Source organism: Leuciscus leuciscus (genome assembly GCF_965113295.1).
Source record: "Leuciscus leuciscus genome assembly, chromosome: 18".
NCBI classification, from domain to species: domain Eukaryota; kingdom Metazoa; phylum Chordata; class Actinopteri; order Cypriniformes; family Leuciscidae; genus Leuciscus; species Leuciscus leuciscus.
Genome location: NC_138742.1, coordinates 15422568 through 15449679, shown reverse-complemented (window position 1 = coordinate 15449679; position 27112 = coordinate 15422568). Strand labels below are relative to the sequence as shown.

The following is a 27112-nucleotide window of genomic DNA, read 5'->3' as shown; positions in this document are numbered from 1 at the left end:
ACAAACTAGAAGTCTTGTTATTTAAAAGTGTTAATATCTTTTACTTTTGACTTTATTGAAAGAATGACAACCACACTCACACAATGGATTGTGATGGATTGAAAGTCCCAAAAAGCAGATACTGTAAGTGCAAATGATAGGAGCAGTGGACACATACTGTAATTAAACAACAATCTACAGTATCCATATTATTGATATTGCATATTTTCTGCTCAGTATGAGGTGAATATTCTGCATTGGCTAATTGCCACATAGTATTAATAAGTCAGAATCTACTCGATGCTCTAAGTCATCGGTTCCCAACAGGGGGGTCGCGGCCCACAAGGGGGCCTCAGCGAGCTCTGTGGGGGGTCGCGTCATATTTTGAAAAGTTTTGAGCAATTTGCATTAAATAAAAGTCCTTAACTTTTTTCTGTTCAAAATTTATATAATGAGCGAGTTCATCATGAATCCATTTTCCAAACCGTGTTTTTGTCTTCTCCTGAATCACTATGGTACACCTATAATAAGTGATTACATTGGGACTATTTTACCCTGGTTCGGATCGCTGCCGCTGCGGAGTAGCCCAGTACCTGCGTGACTCGTCATAGATGTACACAGAGAGAAGTAGTTCCGGCTACAATGTTCTTCCGAAAGACGCATTATTCTGTTAATAAACGCAAGTTTTGTTATTGTATTTTCAATATTATAGGCTATTATTTGTGCATAAACATGTCTGTTTATAGTAAACATACCGTTTGTTTGAAAACAACATATTTTGTCATCCTTGCTGCAAGCTTACAAGAGCGAAAATATCATTAAATGTGAAGGGGGGCCCTAAAATATTTTCTTGGGAAAAAGGGGGTCTCAGACAAAAAAAGGTTGGGAACCACTGCTCTAAGTGACCCTGTTCAGTAGTTGCAACAGTCAAAGTTGTGCAGTGTATATTGGCACTGGCCAGAGACTAGAGATATTACACATGGCATGTCCTTCCTGAATAGACGGCTGGAACAATGTGCTGACTTGGCTATGACTTTAAAAGTTGGACTTTAATTCATAGAACAACTCCCTCCCTTTTATAAAATTCTTGCCAATGTGCTTATTCAACTTATTTTATTGAAACTTTTTGCCAGGAAGGCTGAGTGCAGCTCCAAACAAAGCTCACAAAAAACACACACATGTCCGATATAAGCGAGGAACAGAAACGGATGATTTAAAGGAACAAGAGCCAAATGTAGCCAAGCATTGTAAAAACCCATTTGTCTTTGAATATTACTGTACATGCGCTGTATGCTATTTTGTAGTTACTATATAGCATAGTATTTGCAAATCAATGGATGCTATACTGGTAAAACAGGATGTGAAATCAGAAGTGAAAGTTGCCCAGAAAGCTGTAAAAAAAACAATAAAAAAAAAACATTTGAAAATCACAAAGGTAATGGAAAGAAGAGTTATGACTGTTGAAAAGTCATCAATCTTAAAATCCTGTTGGAGAGCATGGCTGTTTGGAGATTCCACTGAGTGTGTGCTGAAAAAGCAAAGACTTCCATTAAATTGTTTCCTGAACTTTGGAAACATCCCTGTGGGGGAAGAAAAAGAGACAAGGGCTTTTCTTTTACGTCAGATGGCCTTAGCGAGTTGGCCCAGTTAAAGTTCGCTGCCACACATGTCAAAGACGTTGTTTGCAAAGGCCAGAGTTGAAGTGGAGATCTTTTCAGCTGCTCTTCTCCAGGCTGTGCTAAAGTGCTGGAATCACTCCTGAAGGCATGTGCTGCTGTGAAGACCACTGAGGACCCCCGCTCTCTTCACACTGCAGGACTACATAAGTATATACCACACTTTTCTCTTAAATAGCCATTATGTGTTCACTTTTTTATAATTAGATTTTTTTTTAAATCAACAAAAACAAATCAAAGGAGTTTATTGAAAGATCTTTGTTGTTGATGTATTTCTTTGTTGTTGATGATTCCTTTTCCATCAGTTGAGATGGTCATATATATATATATAATACCTTCAAAGACTAGTGAGGACATTTGGGTGTAATGTTTGTCAATTTGGTTAAACCCTTTTGCAATGTAACCCTATGATTTGCTTCGTGTCAAACCATGCCACTTTGATAAGAAAATATATATATTAGGGCTGTCAAATCTAACATACAAGTTTGTGTGTGTATATATATATATATATATATATATATATATATATGCATATGTGTGTGTACATAAATTATATAAATACAAACTTTTATGTTAGATTCGATAATCGTGATTAATCATTTTGACAGCACTAGATATGTATTAATTTGACCATGTAAAACCACATAACAGGTTTAAACCATATAATATATTTTATAACTTATTTTATAGTTATATACATTATATAATGTATATTAAATACGTCATTTTAAAACTTTTTAGCAAGATATAAAATCTGTCTATATAACTAACAAAACAAATTGTAGGGTTAAATGATATAACTACCTATGTGTGCGTGTGTGTGTGTTTGGCAATTTTTGGGTGGACTATAAATTGCACATACCGGGTTATCTGCTAATTATATCACTATGTTGACATGTTTATCTGTTGGCCTACTATGGTTAAAATGGTCTGGCTATTATCTTACTAACAGAAAGTGCAGGATTAAACGATAGGCTACTTGCACTTGAATAGGGACTGTAGCGTTCCAGAGCTTAAGTGTTATTTTGCTGACTAAGACAGTGAGAGATTGTTGACATTGTATTCTCTTTCCACAAATAAAGCACCTGTAGCCAACCAGACAGAAGGCAGCGCGATGAATTTGGCCTGCGTTCAGCTGTTCTTTGCTGGCGCCTTGTGGACACTGCCGTGCACGACAACAGCAGTGGCGGTGAACGGCACAACAGAGCTGCTTCATCTCAATGAGGTTTATATGGAGGATGGACTGAGGAACAGCAGCGACACCAGCGCAGCTCGAGCGCGGCGGAAACGCTTCATCTCCAGCAAAGATATGACGGCATTACTGGACTATCACAACCGCGTGCGCTCACAGGTCTTCCCACCCGCAGCAAATATGGAATATATGGTAGGGCATTTTTATGTACTGTTTTTTAATTTATTTTTAATTTAATTTTTTTACATTATTATTGTTTTAGGAGGATTAACAAACACACAACATAAATTATAAAAAAAAATAAAAAATAAAAAAATCTGAAAGCAACATTTCAAGGCACCCTGGACGCTCTTTTTCATGCAAAGTATTATGGTGACAGAAAGTCCAAAAAGGACTCAAACTCATGCATAAAATGTATCATAAAAGAGATCAAATTTTTATTAGGCTACATATTTAAAAAATCTTCAAGTCAAGTGAGCTTGTTAACGGCTACCGAATCATTCAGTCATTGAGTTAAGTCTGAATAATTCAATTCATTTAAATGAATTGAGTTAAATGAGTCGTTGCTCACGATTCAGACATCACCAGGGCTAAAGTAAAGATTTGATAAGTTAAATTTCAGTCTGTTCCTCATAGAATTAATGATGTATGGCTCCAGAAGTCTTCTGAAAGAATATAGTTGCGTGGACAGTGTTTATGATCATTTTGCTTGACATTCTCGGTTCATATTTATTGTCATTGCATGGTCTTTTAGGGTGACCTATTCTTTTAATTATTTGTTTATCTATCCCCCCTCTTCTTGGAAAGGTGTGGGACGAGAGACTGGCTAAATCTGCAGAGTCCTGGGCCTCTCAGTGCATATGGGACCATGGACCTCCTCATGTTTTGCGGTCCACTGGACAGAATCTGTCCATTATCTCTGGAAGGTACAGACCCTTACAAAAACATATCAAGAATGGGTACACTAATGGTATCGGAATGAATTAATATCTGAAAACCATCAATTCTAGATTATATTTACACTGTCTACATTCTGAGTATGATTGTTATTATTTCTTTCATTTTGCAGATACAGATCGATCGTTGATCTGGTAAGATCCTGGTATGGAGAGAGACACTCTTTCTCCTTCCCCAATGGATGCAGTGGCTCTGTCTGCACACACTACACCCAGGTGGGTCTCCGAAATGATATATAGGCCTATATGTAATTTATTCCTTTGATGGCATTTCAGCATCATTAGTCCAATCTTCAGTGTCACATGATCCTTACTTTTTGTTTCAGATGGTGTGGGCCAACAGCAATAAGATTGGATGTGCTGTCAGAAGGTGTTCAAATATAAATGTTTTCGGGAGTATGTGGAAACAGGCCACCTTACTGGTTTGCAACTATTCTATCAAGTAAGAATCATTTTCTACTGTATCAATACAGTCATTTTAAATAATGGTTAATGAAGATTTTTGCAAGAAAAAGAAAAGGGAAAGTAATCGAACTTGCACATGTTGCTTCTTCTGTTCTAGGGGGAACTGGGTAGGAGAGGCTCCATATAAGACTGGAAAACCATGCTCTGCGTGTCCCTCAAGCTATGGAGGGTCATGCCATAAAAACCAGTGTGACTCTAGATCAAAATCCAGAAGAAGTACGAGTGGTTTCTAAGCAGGGGGAAAAAATCCCTAAAATCTCTAAAAATGATTTTATTTTATTAAAAATGTAACCACTAAAATGTTTACAATGCAAATTATTCCGTGGTTATTTTATAAAAATGAAGTGCTGTAAAATGTCCAATTAATCAAATGTGTAATTGTCAAATTGCATCAACTGTTGTTGTGTTTATCATCATCCCATAGTTGTCAATGTTTATTTTATTACTTTATTAAGTTGTTTAATGTTCGCCGTTTGTTGTTTTTCAAGGCTTTGTTTGCACTGTTTTACTTATAATTTTTGTACTAAGTTGCATCGCAGTGACAATTCACATCGGGTGTTAAGCACTTTTTCTTTTATTATTATTATTTTGTTCTTTTTGTACAGGTAATAAATTTTCTTTAGATTAGGAAAAGTTGTGTGTTCGGTGGTTTCTAAGTTACTATCGTTTTGAAATGTCTATTGCACTCAAGTCACACAGAGGACATGACTGCATTGTCAACACATTTGTCCTCATAAAAACAGACCTTTTATTTACATTTTCTCTTATAACACAGACAGACTGCTGCCAACACCTTCCTAGCAGACAAAAAAACAAAGAATCATTTATTCATTTCAGTAATATATTAGAAGTTACTCATATTATTAAGGCGTATGTGAGAAACTGGTCCGGGATCGTTTTGAGTAGCAGACCGAAACCATCTTTTATCATCTCATTAATGTGCTCAATCCATCTACAAGAGGCAGATCTGCTGTAAACCATGACTAAAAGGCTATTAAAGCCATAAACAAAGCGCCGGGCCTTGGTCTCCAATCCAGTGTATAGGGAATACTTTACCGGTAATTGAGATCATTCATCTGTAACAAAACAAGAATATATCACTGTTTTGTTTTGTTTTTTTGCTCCTGGCTCCTGGAAAGTATCTTTTAAAAGTTTGGGATCAGAACACATTTAAATATATATATATATATACTTTTATTCAGCAAGGACGTCTTAATTTAATCAAAAGTGACAGTAGATTTAAATAAATACTGTTCTATTGAACTTTCTATTGATCAAAGAATCCTGAAACAGTCACAGTTTCCCAAAAAAAAAAAAAAAAAAAAATTAAGCAGCTCAACTGTATTCAGCGTTGATAATAATAATAATGTTTCTTGAGCAGCAAATCAGCATGATTTCTGAAGGATTATGTGACACTGAAGACTGGAGTAATGATGCTGAAAATTCAGCTTTGACATCACTGGAATAATTCTATTTAAAAAAATATCTTAAAACAGAAAACAGCTATTTTAAATTGTACAAATATTTCACAATATTATATACTATTGCATAATAGACTTCTTTTAAAGACATTTTAGAAATCTTACCGTCCCCAAACATTTGAATGGTAGTGCAAGTATTATAAGGCAAATGGATACAAAGATAATGAAGAACTTAGAGCTTAGGTGTCTCTGTGCCAGAGTGACAAATCTGGGGAAAATTGAAAATTCACTTTCCCATGAAGCTGCTTAAAAGTGAAAGCAACTGTAGACTTGTGTAATGCTATACTCTTCTGTCTGAAAGCATCACATTATATTCATGGGAAAAGCTGTTGAAACTAACATTATATCCGTTAAGAAAAAAGGCAGCTCAAGTTCAATAGACCTTATGTAGCTCCGCCCCTTTTCCATCATCTGGTTTGTATTTCCACAGAATGAAGGTAAGACCTTACTGATTTATGAATGAACCGCTCGTTTTAAAATCTTCCCAGTCTACTGACATTTGTTATGACATCCGCTTAAACATTACAATGCCCATGATAACTTTCGTTTACTCTGCCATAAGTAAATCTACTTCACCAGCTAATTACTTTTACACAGCGATGCCTTAGAAATATAGGCTATGTTCACACAACACCATTTTCATCTGAAAACTTTTTGTGTGTTTTTCATTTACACAAAAACGGCGTTTTGGGGGCCCGAAAACGGGTTTCAAAGTGCAAGTTGAAAATGATACCTGCAAGTAAACAACAAAAACGTGAATTTGTGAAAACGGTGATGTCATACACGCCTATTATGTGCTCAGTCAATAGGTTTGGGGTTTCTCTTAAAGTGACATCTCCAACTACTGCCCTGCATGAATAATACAGCGTTTTTAGTCGTATTTGCAGATCCGTGTGAACGGTGATAGCTTTTGAAATCTGTTTTTAGTAAGAACGTTGTCGTGTAAACGCCCATTCAGAGCTACCGCAAAAACGGAAAGTTCAAACATAATAGCCTACCCTAAAGGTGGCTACGCGCGCCGCGCTTGTTTCTCTGGCGCATGAGGTCTATTGAAATGGGATGGTATTGGTCTAATGGCTAAGAATCTAACCTGCTAACACAAAGGTAGAGATGAACCAGTTACAACTAAACCCCTTGAGTCTGTATAAAGGCAAATAATTACAGTGGCGGAAATGAAAGCTGATATGAGGCATGTTGTCAAACAGTGAATTTGGACTAATTCTTGTCAAAGGTAATGGGAATCGGACAAATCAGAATGTCTAAATGAGTCTGCGTAAACGCTCCACTCCTTTCTTTTCTCACACTCCTTCCATCTCCTAATGCTTGGCTACACAAAACTCTTGTAACCTTTAATGATTAATTCCTGAATATGGGATGAGTTTAAAAAGACTTTGAGAAATTGAGAAAAATTAAAACAAACTGTCTATTTGAGTTTCTATCATCCTGTTGCTATAGCTACAGCTGTCATATGGATTGGTCTCTATACAAGCCTGGTTACTGTTTAACCTCTCCACCCACATTTGCCCAGATTAGGAAAATCAATAAGATAACAGGAGTACCGGCCTTACCTTGCGCCAACAACACCTTCACCAGAAACAGAGGACTGTGCAAAACTTATATCTGTTTATTCCTCATCATCTTTTACACTTAAAAGAGAAAAATCACTAAAACACAGTGGTGGGGAGCAGAAGAGACATCATGGTCAATGTGAACGCTCAGGTTAGCACCCATATGGATCCACCGTATGGTAAGTACTCCGTCTCTTTCAATAGCTACCAGGAAAAAAATGGTGGGTGCTTTGATGATCTTGGTGGAACATGTTGTTGAATAGGCATTTTGTTCGTTGACGTTTCATCGAGTATGGTAGCTATCATCGCCATTCGTGGGCGCTTGTGGTGCACGGCTGCAATTCGGGAGGTGTGGCAAATCCATAATGACTGGTAAATAGGGCCTACTTGCTTGAGAAGATGAATAATGTGGACAGAATGGCTGAAGTTCCTCTTTTCTTGCTGGGATGTAATGACTCAAAGTACTCTGGAGAAAGTGCTGGAACGAAGTGAGAATTATAAAAGATCTCTAGACTTTAATCTTCAGACCAAACTTGATGTGCAATCCAAACATGATGTCTTAAGGATACAGTTATTCATTGCAACTAAAACTAGCCCATAGCAAAATGATATGCATGGCAATATTACATAGCAAAATTATGTCACTGCATTATTCATCTTTATTTTTGTCTGTTTTGACCTAGATATTAAAAAGAGTTTAATATTATACACTACCGCTCTAAATGTTTTGGGTCAATAAGATTGTTTAATGTTTTTGAAAAAAGTCTATTTTGCTCACCAAGCCTGCATTTATTTAATAAAAAATGCAGTGAAAACAGAAATATTGTGAAACATTATTACAATTTAAAATATCTGTTTTCTATTTTTATATTTTTAAGTGTAATTCATTCCTGTGATGGCAAACTGAATTTTTATCAGCCATAAAAAAAAAAATCTGGATTCTTTGATGAATAGAAAGTTCAAAAGAACATTTATTTAAAATAAATAACTTTCGTAGCATTATAGATTTCATCACTTTTGGTCAATTTAATGCACCTTGGCTGAGTAAAAGTTTGTTCAAACTTGTGAACGGTAGTGTACTTTACACTATATTATTATTATTGTAATTAAATTATAAATGAATTATGATAAATTATTATTAGTTATTATGTAATATTATCTATAAGAATGTGATATATAACATGTTCTCTTTAGTTTTTATAGTAAACACAATGCTTTGCAAAATGTTAACTTTAGCATCCCTCTGTACAGTGTCATAAACCTGCACTGGTTCTTAGATGCTTCAGTCAATTCCTTGTGGCCAGATACTGTATGCTTGCTCACATGAAATATAATATCTAACAAACAGTCACAAAGTCAGTATCTCTCTAATATGTTTAGAGAGTATCTTCTAATACATTTTGTCAAACAAGTATAGCTCTACAATTGTATATGTCAACACTTGAATGAGTTTTATTTATGGCTACACATTTGTCTTTGTAGAGCTCTAGTGTGTGGAACATTTACATTATTGTTGCATATCCGTGGAAACTGTGAATAAGCTGCTTTGTGGTTTAGATCATTTCAGAGCTGCTGTAATGTGTTTTCCGTGAATACAAAGAATGCACAAAGCACTGCCGGTGTAAATTCTAGTGCGAAATGCTGCTAATGTAAAGAAGGCTCAAACATATTAGCATATACATTAGCTAATACTTAACATGAACTAAAAGTAAACAATAAGCTAAGTTAATGTTCATTTTTACATATACATTTTAAACAGTAAAAGTTATTTACATTAACATGATTTAAAGCATTGTGAACTAGCATGAACTAACAATGAACAATAGTATATTTATATATAATTAACATTAAGCAAGATAAATGAAATAAAAACATAAAAAATCATGCAACCACAACAAATTCTTCAACCTTCATTGCCTATTTTACAAATTTGATAAAAAACATAAATGTGTAACATAAATTTGAAATGAATTCATATTTAATTATAGACAATGCTACATTGCAGGTGTAAAAATCTTGCATGTTTGCGCAAAATAGTTGACTTGCACATTTTGCAGGACTACTGTCTAAAATTAAAGTAGGCATGAAATGATTTCTTCAATAGTGTTTCTGAGTGAAACGGCTTATTGAACAAGAAAAAATGTGGGGCGGGACTTGATTTTGTCCATGGGGAATTTATTGGATGGTTGTGGTTTGTTATTGCTATGATCTCATGTGAGTGACAGGTTGTCCCGCCCTCACGCCAGTAAACGCATCATTAGAGAAGAGAGGTATTTGCAAGAGGGAGTGGAAGTTATTTTGATTAAATATTATGAGTGCACATGAATAATAATAAAAAAAAGATGTGCACAGATAAATCATTCATAGTAAATACTGCAATATTCCATAAAAAAAAAATTAGAATTTGATTTCATGGTAACTTTAAACACAATAGTGCTGTTGCCCTGAAATGCTGAATGACTTAGTGGTGGAGGTCCAGCAGCTCCAGCTGTCAGCTCAGAAACTGTTCAAGGCCAGAACAAGCAGCTTACAGAGTCAACAAGCTTCAACCGTCTGTGTGTGTGTGTGTGTGTGTGTGTGTGTGTGTGTGTGTGTGTGTGTGTGTGTGTGTGTGTGTGTGTGTGTGTGTGTGTGTGTGTGTGTGTGTGTGTGTGTGTGTGTGTGTGTGTGTGTGTGGAATGTTGCTAAAAGTAGAACTCCTACAAAGACTCTTCCATGTCTGGAAATATTTGTTCCTGATCAATAGTCACTTCAGAAGCATTTCTTTCTCCTGATCACTGAAGATCTCATCCCTCTTCAGTACGCAGCAATGTTTTTAGAGGCATTCAAACTTGGAATTAAGCAATTTCATCCACATTTAAGGTTAGATACTTTAAATGTGTCCTGCTTTTTATATTAATATTATTGTTATTTTACATTTTATAGATATTATATATTTTTTATATTAGTTTATATGAAATACTTTTGGTAAGTTGACATGTTCTGCTGTATGACATGCAATACATCATTTAAATACACAATTTTAACAGCATTTTGCCAATTATTCCATATTGATTATCCATGTAACTTTTAGCATGTTTAGCATATTGATTGTGAGACTACAGGGAATATTTCAAGCTTAAACTGAAATTTGAAATGGAAATATTAGTACTTTTGGGAAAAAGTGACTTATACAGCAGGAGAAATAAAATAACTCTGCTTAAATGTTGATATAAAATACACATTGTGTCAAAAACTATGCTAATCCAGAATCTAATATATATATCGCCCATGCTATTTGATGCATTATGCAATGCATAACAAAACTTATTAATGCATAGGTTTAGTTAACAGCATTTAAAAGTTTCAAAAGTTTTGGGCCAGTACGATTTTTTGAGGGAAACTATTTTATTCAGCAAGGATGCATAAAATTGTTCAAAAGTGAAAGTAAAGATATTTATAATGTTACCAAAAAATTATTTCAAATAAATACAGTTCTTTTCAACTTTCAATTCCTAAAAAAATGATCAGTTTCTTTAAAAAATATTAAGCAGCGCAACTGTTTTCAATGTCCACAATAATAATACATGTTTCTTGAGCACCAAATCAGCACATTAAAATGATTTATAGTAATATTGTAAATAATGTTCTAAATTGTAATAATATTTCACAATATTACTGTTTTTACTGTATTTTTGATCAAATAAATGCAGCCTTGGTGAGCATTAGAAACTTTTTCAAAAACATCTTATGACCCTAAACTTTTGCATCAACCTGGCACCAGAACAAGTTTATTAAAACAGTAACACTTTACAATAAGGTTAATTAGCCTAGGTTAAATAACATATAATTTTACAATAAGGTTAAAATGATTATTTAATTAATCATTAGATCAATAATCTTAGTTAATGTCAATTTCAGAATTTACTAACACAATAGTTAAAGCTGCAGTCCGTAACTTTTTTGGGTTAAAAATTATCCAAAATATTTTTTTTAGGAAGTACATAACCAGCCAGTGTTCAAAACTATCTGCTTGCCGTAGCTCGATTCAAAACGGTAAGCTTTTAATAATGTTTTTAATTCCAGTGGTACTGGTGGATTTCCGCAGCAAATTCGAGCATGTCTTTGCGTCATTACGTCACATCTGTACACATAAAGAAGGAGTCTCGGCTGGTAGGCCATGTTGCGTGAGGATGTTGGAGGTGGAGATTTATAGGCTTTTTCTCACAGCCCTTGATATAATTAAACTTATCAATTTGATGGCGGATCCAGAAAGGTTCAAACGACAATCACCAGTGACAACATGAGATTCAGTAAAATGCACAAGACTTCGGACTTCGGAGTGACTAAAGAAAAAAAGAGACTGCAACCGGCCCGAAAACAAAAGGATGCGAAAACAAGGATATATCGGAAGGGCATTAAATGTAGTCACGTAATGCTGATGTTGTTAACATTAACAATTTGAGAACAAAGTATAATTTGCACGGTTGGATGTGATATACGTTAGATTTAATCAGCACGATTTACTGCAATGCTTTTTTCCCCTTAGTTGGTCAGAACAAAAGTGGATGTAACTTACTTGTTCAGATGACATTTCCCAGTGAAAATTCTTATGTTGGTCATACTTCCAAAAAGTAGAATCTGTGATTCCGAATGACAGTCTCCACACCACCAACGCGGTGACTGACAACCGCACATTCTCCTCAAAACATTGGATTCATCAGTGCTGTGCCGTGCCGAGGCACAACGCACGCAAAGTTGATAATTCTGCGAATAACTGCAATTGCAGATTTCGAACAGAGATGGCGACAAAGAGGAAAAACTACGGACTGCAGCTTTAAAATCAAAAGGTTGTATTTGTTAACATAGTTAATCCACTGTGAACTAACATGAACAAACATTGAACAGTTGGATATTTATTAACTAACATTAACATAGATGAATAAATACTGTAACAAATACATTAACTAATGTTAACTTATGAACCTTATTGTAAAGTGCAACAAGTAGCCTACTGTAAAACTTGCCTAGCTATTTGGCTAAGTGCTAACACTCTCCCATAGTTCAGACAAGTGATTTCTAAGAAATAAAACCGTTGACTTTTCACAGTACTTTCTCTCCTCAGTACCAGAAAACGTATTATTCAATTAAGAAGTATTATCACTGACTGAACCCTGGTGTCGCACCCATCAAATTGACGGCTTAATGTTTCCTATCCATTTGTGGGAGAATCAAAACGGGAAGTGCCAGATATGAATTATGCGCTCTGTACGCTTGACAATATTAGGCCGTGCGCTCAAGCCCCCAATCAAATCTCATTGTGACAGGAATTAAGGGATTAGGCGAGCTGCCGGTCAGTGTGTGTACAGCAGCGAGAACGGCGGCTCCCACACACGCTCTCACACTCACTGAATGGATAGATCATTGTGTGGAGGAGGTTGAGGAGCGGGGGGTCCCTGCCAGCTCTCAGGACCACAAACCAGTGCAGGATGTATGAAGGACATGGCACCGGCCACTTCAACACCACACCAGGTACAAGGACCACATAGATCCACTGCCTCTTTTAGAACAGTCGAAGCTGAAGGGTGCGTGAGGTCGTTTATGAGAGTTTGTTTACCTCTGATACAAGACAGGAGTTTTCAAACAATGTGGGCAGAAATTTCACTAATTACAATATTGAGAATGAGACATACTGGAGCATAATGGAACAGTTTAAAGCTAAAAGTGGTTCAAATGTCTTCAAAGTGATCATGACTATAGAATATTTGACTTGTTTATATCTAGAGGTTTATAGTCAGAGTGTGAAAGCCTGTTTTGGTTTGGTTCTTTTGTGTCAGAATGGCGGTTATGCAGTGCTTAGTAAAATCACAGCAGACCTGACAGTTTTGGGGATTTCATGTCACACTGGTAAAGCCTTGTGGCTCTGCTCTGTGAGGCCAGGGGCTGCAGGGAACCTGCTGATGTAATTGCAAGCTTTGTCCACATGGAGGAGCTGCTTAATAGTGGACTTCACAGAAACAGCACATTAAAAATGTTGGTACATTCTCAAATGTGTTTCCTAAAATCTATTAACATATACAGGCCTATATTTTTATATACGGTTTATACAGTTTCAACATTACAGTTGCTTCTGTTTTGGATTTGCTAATATAGGCCTAATACAAAATGTTCAATTAGCCTACAGATTAGGCTACATTATTAATTTACCAATCTGAGTGAAAAGATGAATCAAGAAATTCACATGAATTCTAGAATGCCTATTCGGTTTATCCTCCTTTGAGTCCTTTTACATTTTACACACGAGCTGCATAAACTCGATTCGAATCTCGATTCAATATTCATTTGGATAAATATCAGGTACAAGACATGTTTATTTTTATCTCTCAAGAACACAAAAAAAATCTCTCTCAAGTAGCCTAATGCTGTAAACTAAGGGAACCCTGTCAGCTGGTAGGCTACAGTACTATACTATTAAAGAACATGACTATACATATTATATTACTATAATGATAATATTAATTTACATGAATATAATATTACTATTAATAATGTTATGATATTAATACAATATTATAATATTACTAACAGAGTATAAAAATAATACAATATTAACAACTGATTTGTATAGCCTACTATAAGGCATTTTTTATAATAATAATAACGTTATATTTTGATGATATAAGAGTAAAAATAGAATTAATATGTATATTATACAAATTGTAAATGTATAATTGTATTGTATATGTATGTGTATAAATATGTATATAAACGCTGAATGCGTTTCATACAAATGAGACTCGCGCAATTGAAACTGTTCTCACACCACACATCTATTTTCTCACGCAGTGAAAAACCAGTGCAGAGAACACTGAGAACGTTTGAAATGGCAGTCCTGCATCTACAAATAGTAGGCTTTAATAATCAATTTCATCATAACATTTCTTTGTTTTACTTTTCCCAAATCTCTCAAATATTCTGCTTATTTACAGGCTTGAATTAAATTTAAAATCCAAGATTTATATGGTCTCAGACATAACATTCTCTACATGCCCATGATATTTGACTCTAATTGTAATGTAAACAATGAAAAATGAAACTTTTTATACAACAATATAGTTTATAAGACTGATAAACTGAAATCCTAAATGTGATGTATCATCACAGAAATGTTGGCATCATCCAAGACTAATGAAAAACAGAAGGGAAAAAAGACTTCCAGAGTTTCCGTAGTGTTTTTGAAGTGGTTAAACTGTGATCACACCGGTAAAACATCATATTCATTACACAATTATGTCATTTTCTTTCGATATTCAAACAAGAAACTGACTCCACACAGCACCAATGAATAAAAGTACACCAAGCGTCAACAGGTTTACTGATTATAAACCAATTTAATAACCATGTAGGAGTCTTTAGCTTCGACAAACTGGGGTAAAGTTAAACTTGTTTGGGCAAAATGTTCCTTCGAGCTGTACACTGTGATGAAAAGGTGATTGATTGATGATAACAAGTGAGTGATAACTGTCCACGCAGCATCACTCAGCCTGCAAATATGATTGGGTCAACAGGCAAACCGATTCTCAGCAGAAAAACTGTTAATCATTGAAAGAGCCTTATCAGAAAATGTGATTGATTTACAAAGAGCATGCTCTAAATGTTTATAGATGCAACTGTTTACTTGCGTGATGTGCACTGAACTACTTGAGCTTTTGTAATGTAATGAAAGCAACAAAGCAGCTTGATCATTTCAGTAGCATACGTTCTCAAATAGTATTTAATCCCATAAAACTGATCACTTGATATTGATAGAAGGACAAAATCCTATCAGTGGTCTTATCGTGTTTCTGATGAAAAGCATGACATAGACAGAGATAAGCAGAAAGTAACAGCAAAGGTTGGCCAAATGTGACCTTTTTTTGCCAAACATATTATTACTCAATGATTTTGAGTTTTAAACTTGAATACTTTATGGAGGCTGTGCAATATTAGGCCCTAGGGGTTTATGATTACCTAGACTACAAATACCCTGATGGGTGAGGACTATGGGAACTTCATAGATAACTGTCTCTGTTAATCGTTACGGAAGATGATGGTTCTGTCTCAGGTGCCTCTTAAGAAAATGGCTTTGCTTTGAGTTGCATAGTATCTATTTTAAAATGAAAACACTGCTAAAAGATTGACTTTACAGTATCATGCATTTGTTTAAATGCATTGGAACTAAAGTCAGAAATTCTACATTTAAAAATGCAAACAATGTGGGAAAGGAAAAAAGTGAAGAAGTGAATTATTTCTTTTAGAAAGTGTTTTAGAATGAAAATCTGTCCTTTGCTTGTACGGTTTTTGGGTTGAAACCCAGGAAGAAAATTAACTGGCCATCATAAAGTCTCTAACAACATTGTGAATTACTACTTGGCAGGAATTACAGATTTAGCTTGTAAATCCTCTTCATTTGCACCTGGTTATGTATTAAAAACTTAACTGCTTGAACTTACTCTTTGTCAGAGCAATAGGTCGCATGACATGTTTATCCATTTCTTGATGCTGACAACACTTTGATTAGCAAATACTTTGAATTCTTTCTTCTTTTCTTGCTTTATTCTCAAAATGAGTTTTTTAGAATCTGCTGACTGAAATATACAAAGTCGAATATGAACCATCAAAGAAAAAACAGAATGAATGAAATGCTTGTATGCTTGTAATATTTAGCATCTGACCATTGATTTACATTTTGACAGGCCTTTAAAAAGCCCAACAGCCTGATGAAACAAACCAAAAAAAAGTTTAGACCGAGGGGAGGGGCATTATCCACGCGTATCGTATCGGCCCCTTCGTGCTCAGTATAGATAGATACATTTCAGAAGTCTTGCATTAGTTGATATTAACACTGCAGCATTAAATGCCATGTTTCAGATAGCATTAGCATTCAGTAAAAGTAAATATTTTGCCACAAAAGGGCATGAGCTGTGTGGTTCGCAGGTAACCAACCAATCTGCTATGTGTTCACTATGTCACCATACTCACATATCTGTGCCATCTACCACAGTCAATCCACAGAGGCTTTTCTACTGGCCTCAATTGTGCTTTAGTAAGCATATTGCTGCCGTCTTCTCCCATTCTTATAAATGGCACAAAGCCTCAAATGTTCAAAATCAAAAGAAAGTAATTCATATTCCCATGTAAAACACGTTCCCGAGTACTCCAAGAGGATGTTATTCCATCTAGGCCACTGGTTCCCACAAGATATGAATTGCATATCCACCTTTGTAGTGCTACTTGTTATTCCCATTTGGTCAGACAGGTGAAATGAAAAAGAGTCATTGGAGAGAAAGTACAAATAGGCAGTGGTTGCAAATGGAGTTTGGTCAGTGGTCGGAGATCCTTATTGTGGAGATAGACAGGACTTTGTTCACAAACTGGAGTTTGAAGTTTCAAAGGGGAAAATAGGCAGAGGAGTTACATCAACCCTCTGACTTTTAGCCCCAGGCAGGCGGTATGGGTGACTGATTATTGGACATGACATTGCTGCCTCATATCACACAGAGGAGACGATCAGGGCAGGACATGTGCCATGTCATATTGTCTTCTGTGATGAGACTCAAAGTACGATTGCACCACGCTGCACTGCGCATGTAAACGTCTGCCTTCCAACATTGATCAGATAATGGAGGAAAATTCTGACCGTTTGATGAGGGATGTGTTTAGTTTGAGGGAGTTGCTTTGAATTTGTTGAACTAGTTCAGTTTCTGTGTCATCACTGATACAGTAAGGAACAGACACTTAAAGGGATAGTTCACATAAAAAATCTGTCATCATTTACTCAACCTCAAGTTGTTCCAAACCTGTAAGAATTTCTTTCTTCTGCTGAACACAAAAGAAGATATTTTGAAGAATGTCGGTAACCAAACAGTTGATGGACCCCATTGACTTCCAGAGAATCGTTTTTCCCATACTCTGGAAGTCAATGGTGTCCATCAACTGCTGGTTACTGACATTCTTCAAAATATCTTCTTTTGTGTTCAGCAGAAGAATGAAATTCATACAGGTTTGAAACAACTTGAGGGTGAGTGAATGACCTAATTTTCATTTTTGGGTGAATTGCCCCTTTAAAACAATTCAAAAGCATTAGAGGTTTAATTGATTAAAACACTGTCTGCGTGACAGCATTTAATTCACTTTTTCATTAACAAAATTATAAAAAATGTTGAATACAATTATTAATAATGATTAAATTCATATAATTGTATTAGGGAAAGTGTATAACTAGCATAGTCTAACTGTTTTACAACTAACAGTCTGTCAGCGACATGTAAAATACTAAAATAAATAATACAACAGATAATTTATCTATACATATTTACTCAAAATTCGAAATGTCCTTTTTTCAAATTGAATACGTAATTATCACCTGTGGCCTGCCACGTTAATAAAAGTCTGAGTGACACACAAATGTCAGTTAATGAATACATAAACCAACCTTAATCCACATCAGCACATTCTGCAGATGTAAAGCTTTTGGTTTGTTCACCAAGAGGCTTTTGCCCATGTGAGGTAATGATCTAATGTAGTTATCTACACCTTCCTGCTCTGATCATTGAGGTGCATGTGAGAAAGGGCCATAACTTTACAGATTATTCTTTATAGAGGCCATGCCTTAGTTAACAGAAACACGGAGATGTACGCTGTGATAAGGAATTTAATGGTGACTCAGATAAGATTTGTTCATTGTGAGTCATTCCTGTACACTGATTGTCATTACTCAGGTTAATCGCCTGAGAAGTGAAGTCATCTTGTATACAGAAATAAGGAAGACTATGTATTTCTGATCCATAGGCTAAAAACATGCAGTTCTTGTTCAAATTTGTTACATGTATTTTGAGATAAGCTTAACATCATGTCAGAGCTTTAGGTAAAGCATCAAAGCAAGCAACCACTGCACAGCCTTGTCAAATTTGCTAACAAACATTTCTTCTTATGAATTTATATGTAATTATTTTATATTCTTTAATATCTCTAAGAATATGCAAGTGGCTAATGTCCCTGAAATATATTCAAACCAGCTATCTTGTAAGTTTAGGTGTTTTCCAGCCTGTTTAAAACTAGCTCAGCGTATTTAGTGGGTCAGGTGGGATGTGCTATTTTCTGATAATAAACAATGTCAGGGCTGTTTTAGCAAGCTCTGCATAAAACACATAACCCCACATTCTCATTAAATTTCATGCAGTGGAGTAATTTCATTTTAATATAAAAAAAAACATGAAATGCTGTGCCACACTAATTAGAGTAATGACGAATCTTAAACAAACTTGCATTCATTTACACTAAAAAATATATAGAATTATTATTTATTTATTTTTTACCTCATTGGCATTTTTTTGTTTTAAGAATAAACCTCATAAAATTTTAATCTATTCTTAAAACCAGAACTCCTGTTTTCCAATAGAGTAAAAAAAAAGTTAACTCTGATAGTATGTTAGCTAGCTGTTCTCCAGGCAGGTGGACATGAGACTGGTCTGAACTGAAGAACGATGACCCATGGTTTGTCATTTTGCTTTCTACACTACACTTGCCTCTGTTTGCATTGGCCCTGATACTTATGTACTTGAAGTTGGTATTTGCGCAACTGTAACATCAAACTTTCTTGTTTGAGTAACAAATAGTTTTATCCTCTCTAAGAAGGGTTAGGACAACATAGACTGCAACATAGATGATCACCTCAGTTTTTTCCTTATCTCATGGATTTGGACACTGTTGTGTCAGAATCTTTGCAGAATAATGCCTCGTTTACGTCTAGAATGACAATGTGTGGAGACGATATCTTGTGTCACCAAACCTTTAAAAAAAAATTAAAAGGAAAATAATAAAATAATAAGTAATGTAAAATGGTACAATAAAAACCTGTTAATTGGTTAACTGTGAGTTACCTTACTATACCCTCAAAAATGATTTGATATTAAATAGGACAATACATACAATTGTACTGTAAAATATTCCAAAAAAAATCTTGAAGGTAATAAGCATGAATTGCCATATAATTTACAGTCAAAATAAATACATGAATAAATAAAAATATATTTATTATCTAACTATTAACTATTTTTTAGGTAGATATGTTAACATTTAGTAGGCATATTAATAATAATAAAAATAGTAAAGTGATTATAAGTGATAATACAATTATTGTGGATGAGTTTATTTATTTGTGAACTGTACAATAAATAGCCACCAAAATGCATGAAACAGTAATGCATTAAACATTAAAGTCACCACATTTTTGTTTAACCATTTCTTCTGGCAACCACAGCTGCCAGTGTTTTACTGCAAATTTACCAAGTTATTTTTCTCAGTACCAAATGCTAGTTTGCATAGTTTGATGCAACTGGAACTGAGTTGTGCATCACGTGCACATTTAGAATGTTCAACAGAACAATGAGCTCTTTTACATAAAGGCCACAATTTTTACTCGGTGCGAGTTATAGCTGTTGTTTATTGTGCTAGAATTAACAGAGATTTAGCAAACACGTAATTTGCTTGTTGAAATGTGGACCATTACTCTCAATCTTATACATTTGAGTTGAATGTGAGTGATCTTTCCGTACTGTCTAAAATGTGTCAAGCACTATAGAAAGTAAAGTGCTGAGACTGGCTATTTTGTCTAGTAATGAATTTGAGACAACTGAGACAAAAAATAAGACAGTAAAAACCCCTGTTTGTGTCCGTCTCTGAAAAAAAACAACAACTCTGATTTAGCACTTCAATCATTAACGCAAAGGGCCATCCCTCTACAGAGCGGGGCCGTGCTCTGGGAGGAGGCCCGGACTGTCAATCACAGCAAGCCTCATCTTTGCCCTTGAGGACATGGCCCCTGTCACTCAGAGGTGTCTACCCCTCCAAGAGGAGAGGAGGGGCTTGGCCTATGAGGGGGTGTCCAAATGCTGTAGAGAGGACAAGTCTTTCCCCCAGCATCAGGTAGTTGAGAATGCGTTTGTCCAAACCACTAGTAGACATGGAGATGGCAGACTATAGCGAGGCCTTGGATCCAGCCTACACCACCCTGGAGTTTGAGAACATGCAAGTGCTTGCGATGAGCACAGGTGAGTCATCTGCTCAGACCCTGCAGTGAACTTTGAGACCTTTAGTGACTTAGACTACTTTAAAGTATATGGTCAAGCGTGGGAGGCAGATGTTTAACAGGGTTGATAGGGTTATAGTTAAGTGCCAATTGGCAAGTTCGTAACCTCTTGCACAGAACACCCAATACTGATTATAAAAGCCCATTCGAAATGCATTTTTCAGGAGAAGATAAGAAGCACAACATGCTCTGTCCTGCAGACATGGTACTCTAAGGAGAAGAGGTTCATTCATCTCCTCTTGCTTGTTCTCATACAGTTGGCTTGGGATAAAATGACTTGTTTGGATAGTATTTCAAGAAGTTTGACACCAGGATGAATGATTACTGAGCAAAGGGGGTGTCATGTAAATGTTTTGCAGCGAAGTCTCCCATGTCTAGGTTTTGTGCAACAAATTGATATTCAACCACTGTCAACATGACCTGACAAAGTAATCTAATATCTATGGTAAAGTTATATCTAAAGTTTTAATGAAGAGTCTAATTTATAAAATGTTTACATTTTGAGGATGTATATATTTTTTGACTGTTACATTGGCATTCATTGTTGAGGGTATTTATTAAATATAGTATATACAATTATTTTAATTATTATTAAAATGTTTTTTTTAAATAATGAAATATAGCCATTTTTTCATCACACATTACACTTTTTTTTTATTGTAAGATTTTTAATCACATTTATTTTTAAGCAGTTCACAAATTGTTTTCCATTTAGATAATCATCACATAATCACTCACACTGATGAGTCATTTAACCACATTTTGCCTTTGATCACTGCTGGGGTTTAATGTAATTATCTCTGATTACCTCTAACCTAAAAATGAACATTTAACAACTCACACATCTTTCCTTTGAAATCATGAAATCGTTTTCTTCATAATCATTTTTTAAGCTATATTTTTAGCCTTTTATAGGATAGTGTAAATGAGACAAGAAGTAATGGGGAGAAGTGAGAGGGGAACAGGACAGGCAAAGGACCTCAAGACAGGACTGAAGCAAAGCTACACTATGTAGGAGCACTGCCCACAAGGCTATCTTTTATATATATATATATATATACACACTGTATATATATATATATATATATATATATATATATATATACTGTATATATATATATATATATATATACACTGTATATATATATATATATATATATATATATATATATATATATATATATATATATACTGTATATAATAGTTGTTTTCTAGAATTTCTGTTCAGTTGACATTCTCTGTTTAATTTGTTTAGTTAGGTCATCAAGAACACTAATTATTTTATATAATATAACATGATCTTGTTGTAGCTTTTGTACAGGTTTAGTCCTAATCACTTCTGGATTACTTAGCAAACAGTCCTTTCCAGCACATGTTCTTGATGATGATTCAACTGCAAATTGGTTTAGCTGTAAAAATGTCTTTTTGGGAGTGCTTTTCACCCCATGACCTTTTCCCTATTTACTTTAACTCTGATTGGTCTGGAATCAGGAGTCTGACTCGTTCAATCTGCAACCCAGATATTTAAGCCTCATTCAGAAAAATATATATTTCATATATTTTATTTATTTTGAGTCTCGGGTTTTCAGCAGCTCTGCTTTCTCACATTGTTGTTGATGCATGATTTGAAAAAAAGCATATTTGTGACACTAAATTCAATATCCCCCATTTCAGACTCCTCACCAGCTGAGAGTGCCAGCATGAATGCTGCCAACCACTTAGGGGTGGGCACCCTATGTGCCATCTGTGGGGACCGGGCCACAGGAAAGCACTACGGAGCCTCCAGCTGTGACGGATGCAAGGGTTTTTTCAGACGCAGTGTACGCAAAAACCACATGTACTCCTGCAGGTTAGAAAAAAACCAACCTCTTTGGCTAAATTTTGCATATATAATTTGCAGAATTCGGCAAGTTTCCATCCAGTGTGTCTAATGACTTTTTATGCTTCTGTACAGGTTCAACAGACAGTGCATAGTGGACAAAGACAAGAGAAATCAGTGCCGGTACTGCAGACTAAAGAAATGTTTTCGAGCTGGGATGAAGAAGGAAGGTACTTGCTCATTACATTCACATAATGCTAACAAAGAAATAAAAAAACAGAGATTAAACGCGCCTGCCCTGTTTGGAAGGTTAGGGAATGAGGTGGCGCAAATGGGAGATGTTGCAACCGCAGGGAGAGAGTTAGCGAGAGACATTTTGTTAATGTTCACTCAAAAATGCACTGAGGTCTATGTCTGGTTTATGCTGAACAAACAGTTTAGAGCCATCATAACCGCACACTGATAAAAAGCGCAACCTTGAGGACTCCCCCCTCTCACAAAGTCAGCTAATATCCCTCATCTCTGCTATCTCGATTGGTTGTCGGAACTGGGTGGCATTCACTGCTACTGATAACCAAAGAGTATGTTTCAGTGGTTTACCAAGAGCTGTTTTTGTCTGTACCACATCCATATTGGTAAAATAAACCTTCTCTGTGTTTTTTTTAATGAATGCAACTTTAATTTGCTGATTGAAAGTGTTCCTTTCAGCTGTGCAGAATGAAAGAGACAGGATTAGCACCAGAAGATCCAGCTATGAAGACAGCAGCTTACCCTCCATAAACGCACTCATTCAGGCCGATGTCCTTTCTAGACAGGTACGTAGTGTAATTCAAATTGAAATGCTCTATTAGCAAATGTTGAGAAATATTAAAGGTTAATTGTGTAAAATATGTTCTCTTAACCCAGTTTAATATGCAGAGACTAGGAATGAGACATCTGCAGGTTGATTCTTCTGAAAAGCCCAATTGCTATGCTAAACCCCCCCACCCCCCCCAGAATCACGGCCAAAACCCTGATAAAAATTGGATTCTGACGGGTAAAAATCACATTCCAAAGGGTAAAATTTGAGAACCTGCAGACTAAAAAAACAACCAGCAGCAACAGTGTAAAAGTGGCCCAATTTCGTGGGAAAACCACGCATTTGGCAACACTGACTGTGGGGCACAACATTCCTCTGTTTGTTTGAGCATCCCAATCAGAACCGCAGAGCAACACTGGCTCAACCAATGGTATAAGTTTGGGGACTATCTGACCAATAGTAGACCAGGGGATTGTTTAGGAAACCTGTTCAGAAACAGTCAATATTTCTGCAGTTGAACTGGGTGTTGCTATTATATATTTTGTATTTATAATGGGATTTATATTTAAAACATAATTATACATATAAATGATTAATATATGTAGTATTGTATTTAATAAACAATAATTATAATAATAAATTAATAATAATTGTATAAATTAATCATTAAAAACTATTATGTAGATCTCATCACCAGGTCCTATCATGAACGGTGACATCAGAACGAAGAAGGTAGCCACTATAACTGATGTGTGCGAGTCAATGAAACAGCAGCTGCTGGTGCTGGTGGAATGGGCCAAATACATCCCTGCATTCTGTGACCTCCCCCTGGATGATCAGGTAGGATAGACACCTCTTATTTAGCTACAATATATATTTCATGGATAATGGTGTGAATTGATTCAAATTTTTGTCTTAGTTGGAAAAAAAGTTCAGAGATCTTTAGTGTTGGTGGTTAATGTATTCAGATGGCTCAGGTTAGAATATGATGAGCTGGTTTGAAAGTTACATCTCTTCTTGAGACATTTAGAATCATTAACATGCTGAGCACTGAGGCATGGTAAATGATCAGTGTTTTAGCTGTGGGTGAGACCGTCTCAAACTGCATCTTCTCACACAAACATGCACGTGAAAACACACATGCTTGTATGGTCACGAAGACCTTATTTTGCCCCCAGATGCATTAAATCTCAAGTGAAAATAATGTTATTATGGTCATAAAAAGGACTCTAACCAAACAAATGCATGTTCATTTGTCTCAGGTGGCTTTACTGCGAGCTCACGCTGGTGAGCATCTCTTACTAGGAGCTGCCAAACGCTCCATGCTGTATAAGGATATTTTACTATTAGGTAAGTAAAAAAGCAAAACACATTGGTAGTGTGGATATGACAGTCCTCTGGAGAGCAGAATTTTACCTCACAATTTTCATTGTTTCTCGCAGGTAATGATTATATAGTTCCTCGAAACTGCCCCGAATTGGAGGTGAGCCGTGTGGCTATAAGGATCCTTGACGAATTAGTCCTTCCCTTCCAAGATCTCCAGATCGATGACAATGAATATGCCTGCTTGAAGGCCATTGTATTTTTTGATCCAGGTAAACAACAAATTGTCCTAAAAAGAGACAAAGCACAACAGATAGTCAAGTGAGTTTTCAAACACATCTAATGTGATTGTCTTTCTCTAATCATATAGATGCCAAAGGTTTAAGCGACCCAAGCAAGATCAAACGTATGCGATATCAAGTTCAAGTTAGTTTGGAGGACTACATCAATGATCGTCAGTATGACTCACGGGGACGGTTCGGCGAGCTGCTTCTCCTGTTGCCGACGCTACAGAGTATCACCTGGCAAATGATCGAACAAATCCAGTTTGTTAAATTGTTTGGGATGGCGAAGATAGACAACCTGCTACAAGAGATGCTTCTAGGAGGTAAGTTTAGGGAAGTTGTAGAAGTGAAAATTCATGGTTATCAGACAACTGTGGCACTGCACTTTTGTTCTGTAAATGACCTTTAACTTTGAATAGCTTTCAAAACCTGCAATATCTGGGATGCATCATGAAACATCTGGGAACAACAAGAACAGCTTGTTATAATCTTGAAAACCGAGATAAAAAAGGCAGCATATACATACTGTATTCTTAACATGTAGATCCTTTTGACTGAAAAAAACTAGTTATTTGATTCAGACTTGAAAATTATCTTCCCAATCCGAGATTTAATGACCCTCTTTTCCTGTCAGGTTCAGCTAATGAAGCTCCTCATTCCCATCACTCTTTACACCCACATCTGGTACAGGAGCACCTCAGTAGCAATGTCATAGTTACCACCAACATGGCCACTTCGATTCACAATGGCCAGATGTGTAAGTAACTGTATCTTCTTGAGGTGAATTAATGAACATTTGTTATGAATAAAGATCTAATAGAGAATACAGATCCTTAAAATGTGAGAATCAGGTATGGACAAACAGGCTTGTTGGAGTAATCCCTGCCAGAATCGTAGAAACTAATCAGGCTTATTTTGTCAAAGAAGGCTACTGTAATTCTTTCCTACCCTAATGCCTTCAGAAATTTCATAAGCGTGCTTATTTCGTGTCAACCAGTGGTTTCTTTTTTTCTCATGTTATCATGCTGTGCAAATTATGTCTATTTAAGGTTCCATAATACCCCCATGCGGACCCCTGAGCTAATGTATCCTCTTGCTCTTTTTCCAAACAGCCACTCCGGAAACTCCAATCCCATCTCCCCCCACAGCCTCAGGTTCTGATCTATACAAAATGGCACCTGGGGTTATAGCCACAGTTCCCAAGCAGCCAAGCTCTATCCCTCAATCTACCATCACTAAACAAGAGGCCATCTGAGTGCTCGAGAAACAAAGCTTCTTCTTTTTTAAAACTTGGTACTTTTAATAGGCTGTGCTATGCGTGGCAATTCATTCTCATAAACATTTGGACACAGTAAAACTGATTTATATTCACAAGCTGTTAAAATTAAGGTTTTTAGTAAAGACACTGAAATGTTTCAGATTTTCCCATTTTAAGAACTTTAAACCAAAATAATTGAGTTTGACGGTGTGTAACAATCACACTTTAAATGTATGTGTTAATCCCATCTCATCTGTTTGCTGTATGTTTAAAACAAACTAGTGGTGCATATTTATACAACCCAAGGGGTCACAACAGCATTCAAAAAGTCAGAAAGGACCATATAATACAAAGGCTATGCAAGTTTTCTTCTCCTTTCAATGAGTTTGAGTTCCATAAATGTTACAGCAGGCCTAAATGTGATCAGAGTTTGTTTTATTGTACAGTATTTTAACATCTTGCTACAAATGACTGGCTCTTATAGTACTTTTACAGTAGCCTGATAGAATACATAACATATTGTGCCTTGGAAATATTGTTATTTACCAAAATGCTGGTAATTATTTTATGTATGCTAAGAGTATGTGCATTTCATATTTTTCTGTATGTGCCATACTTAAATTGTAAATATAATGATTTCCTTTTTTTTTTCATAAATGGATTTAGTCTATTCTAAGTCATGATTTTAGGATTTAAAAAAACAAACATTTTTGTCTCCTGAACAACCCCTTAACTGTGACTAGTTAGTGATGTGTATGTACTGTATGCATACAGTACATTTCAGGAGAAAATTTCACACTCATTTGTTGTTTTTAAAATTGGTCATTTACTACCAATTTACAATTACTGCCTTCAGTGAGAAGGGTAATTACAAACTTTTAATGTGAACAGATAATAAATGTCAAGGCTATATTTTTACATAAAAGTGTGCTGCTGTTCATTTTTGCTCCTATCTCTTTTTGAATCTTATCTTTAGGTCACAGAAGCTGCTATAATAATGTACATGTATAAACAGCATACTATAATTTCAGTGGCTGGTCTGAACAAACATTTCAATAAGCTTTTTTATTTGTGAGACATATTTTGATATAGCCTTCTGGAAAACCAACTTAAACCATTCTAAAATGGCTTGCTAGCCTGGATTCTAAAATGGGATGCCAGCTGGTTGACCAGCACAATCAGAAGACTGGTTTAAGATTTCTTT

General features: G+C 35.7%; 2 protein-coding genes and 1 long non-coding RNA gene across 3 annotated transcripts; 2 read left to right on the top strand and 1 right to left on the bottom strand.

Moving 5' to 3' along the window:
- Positions 1-878: 878 nt before the first annotated feature.
- Positions 879-9714, top strand: r3hdml (R3H domain containing-like). The gene is made up of 6 exons (XM_082146125.1): positions 879-1805; positions 2738-3039; positions 3655-3773; positions 3917-4019; positions 4130-4245; positions 4366-9714. The coding sequence occupies exons 2-6, from the start codon at positions 2770-2772 to the stop codon at positions 4499-4501; spliced, it is 744 nt and encodes a 247-aa protein (XP_082002251.1). The 5' UTR covers positions 879-1805; positions 2738-2769; the 3' UTR covers positions 4502-9714.
- On the bottom strand, positions 7351-17129 carry LOC309481266. The gene is made up of 2 exons (XR_014199966.1): positions 16318-17129; positions 7351-7795 (listed from the first exon to the last, which is right to left on the bottom strand). It is a non-coding gene; the product is annotated as an uncharacterized lncRNA (long non-coding RNA).
- Positions 17130-20172: 3043 nt separating this feature from the next.
- hnf4a (hepatocyte nuclear factor 4, alpha) lies at positions 20173-26848 on the top strand. The gene is made up of 10 exons (XM_082146121.1): positions 20173-20387; positions 22100-22274; positions 22380-22474; positions 22953-23059; positions 23728-23883; positions 24306-24393; positions 24486-24638; positions 24737-24973; positions 25285-25407; positions 25763-26848. Exons 1-10 carry the CDS (start codon positions 20273-20275, stop codon positions 25903-25905), a joined length of 1392 nt encoding a protein of 463 aa, XP_082002247.1. The 5' UTR covers positions 20173-20272; the 3' UTR covers positions 25906-26848.
- The last annotated feature ends 264 nt before the right edge of the window (positions 26849-27112 follow it).

Coding starts and splice junctions, on each gene's coding strand:
- hnf4a (XM_082146121.1), top strand. CDS start 20,273: ATGCGTTTGTCCAAACCACTAGTAGACATGGAGATGGCAGACTATAGC. Junction 24,639..24,736: donor CATTGTATTTTTTGATCCAG/GTAAACAACAAA, acceptor CTAATCATATAG/ATGCCAAAGGTTTAAGCGAC. Junction 24,974..25,284: donor ACAAGAGATGCTTCTAGGAG/GTAAGTTTAGGG, acceptor TTTTCCTGTCAG/GTTCAGCTAATGAAGCTCCT.
- r3hdml (XM_082146125.1), top strand. CDS start 2,770: ATGAATTTGGCCTGCGTTCAGCTGTTCTTTGCTGGCGCCTTGTGGACA. Junction 4,020..4,129: donor TCTGCACACACTACACCCAG/GTGGGTCTCCGA, acceptor TTTTTGTTTCAG/ATGGTGTGGGCCAACAGCAA. Junction 4,246..4,365: donor GTTTGCAACTATTCTATCAA/GTAAGAATCATT, acceptor CTTCTGTTCTAG/GGGGAACTGGGTAGGAGAGG.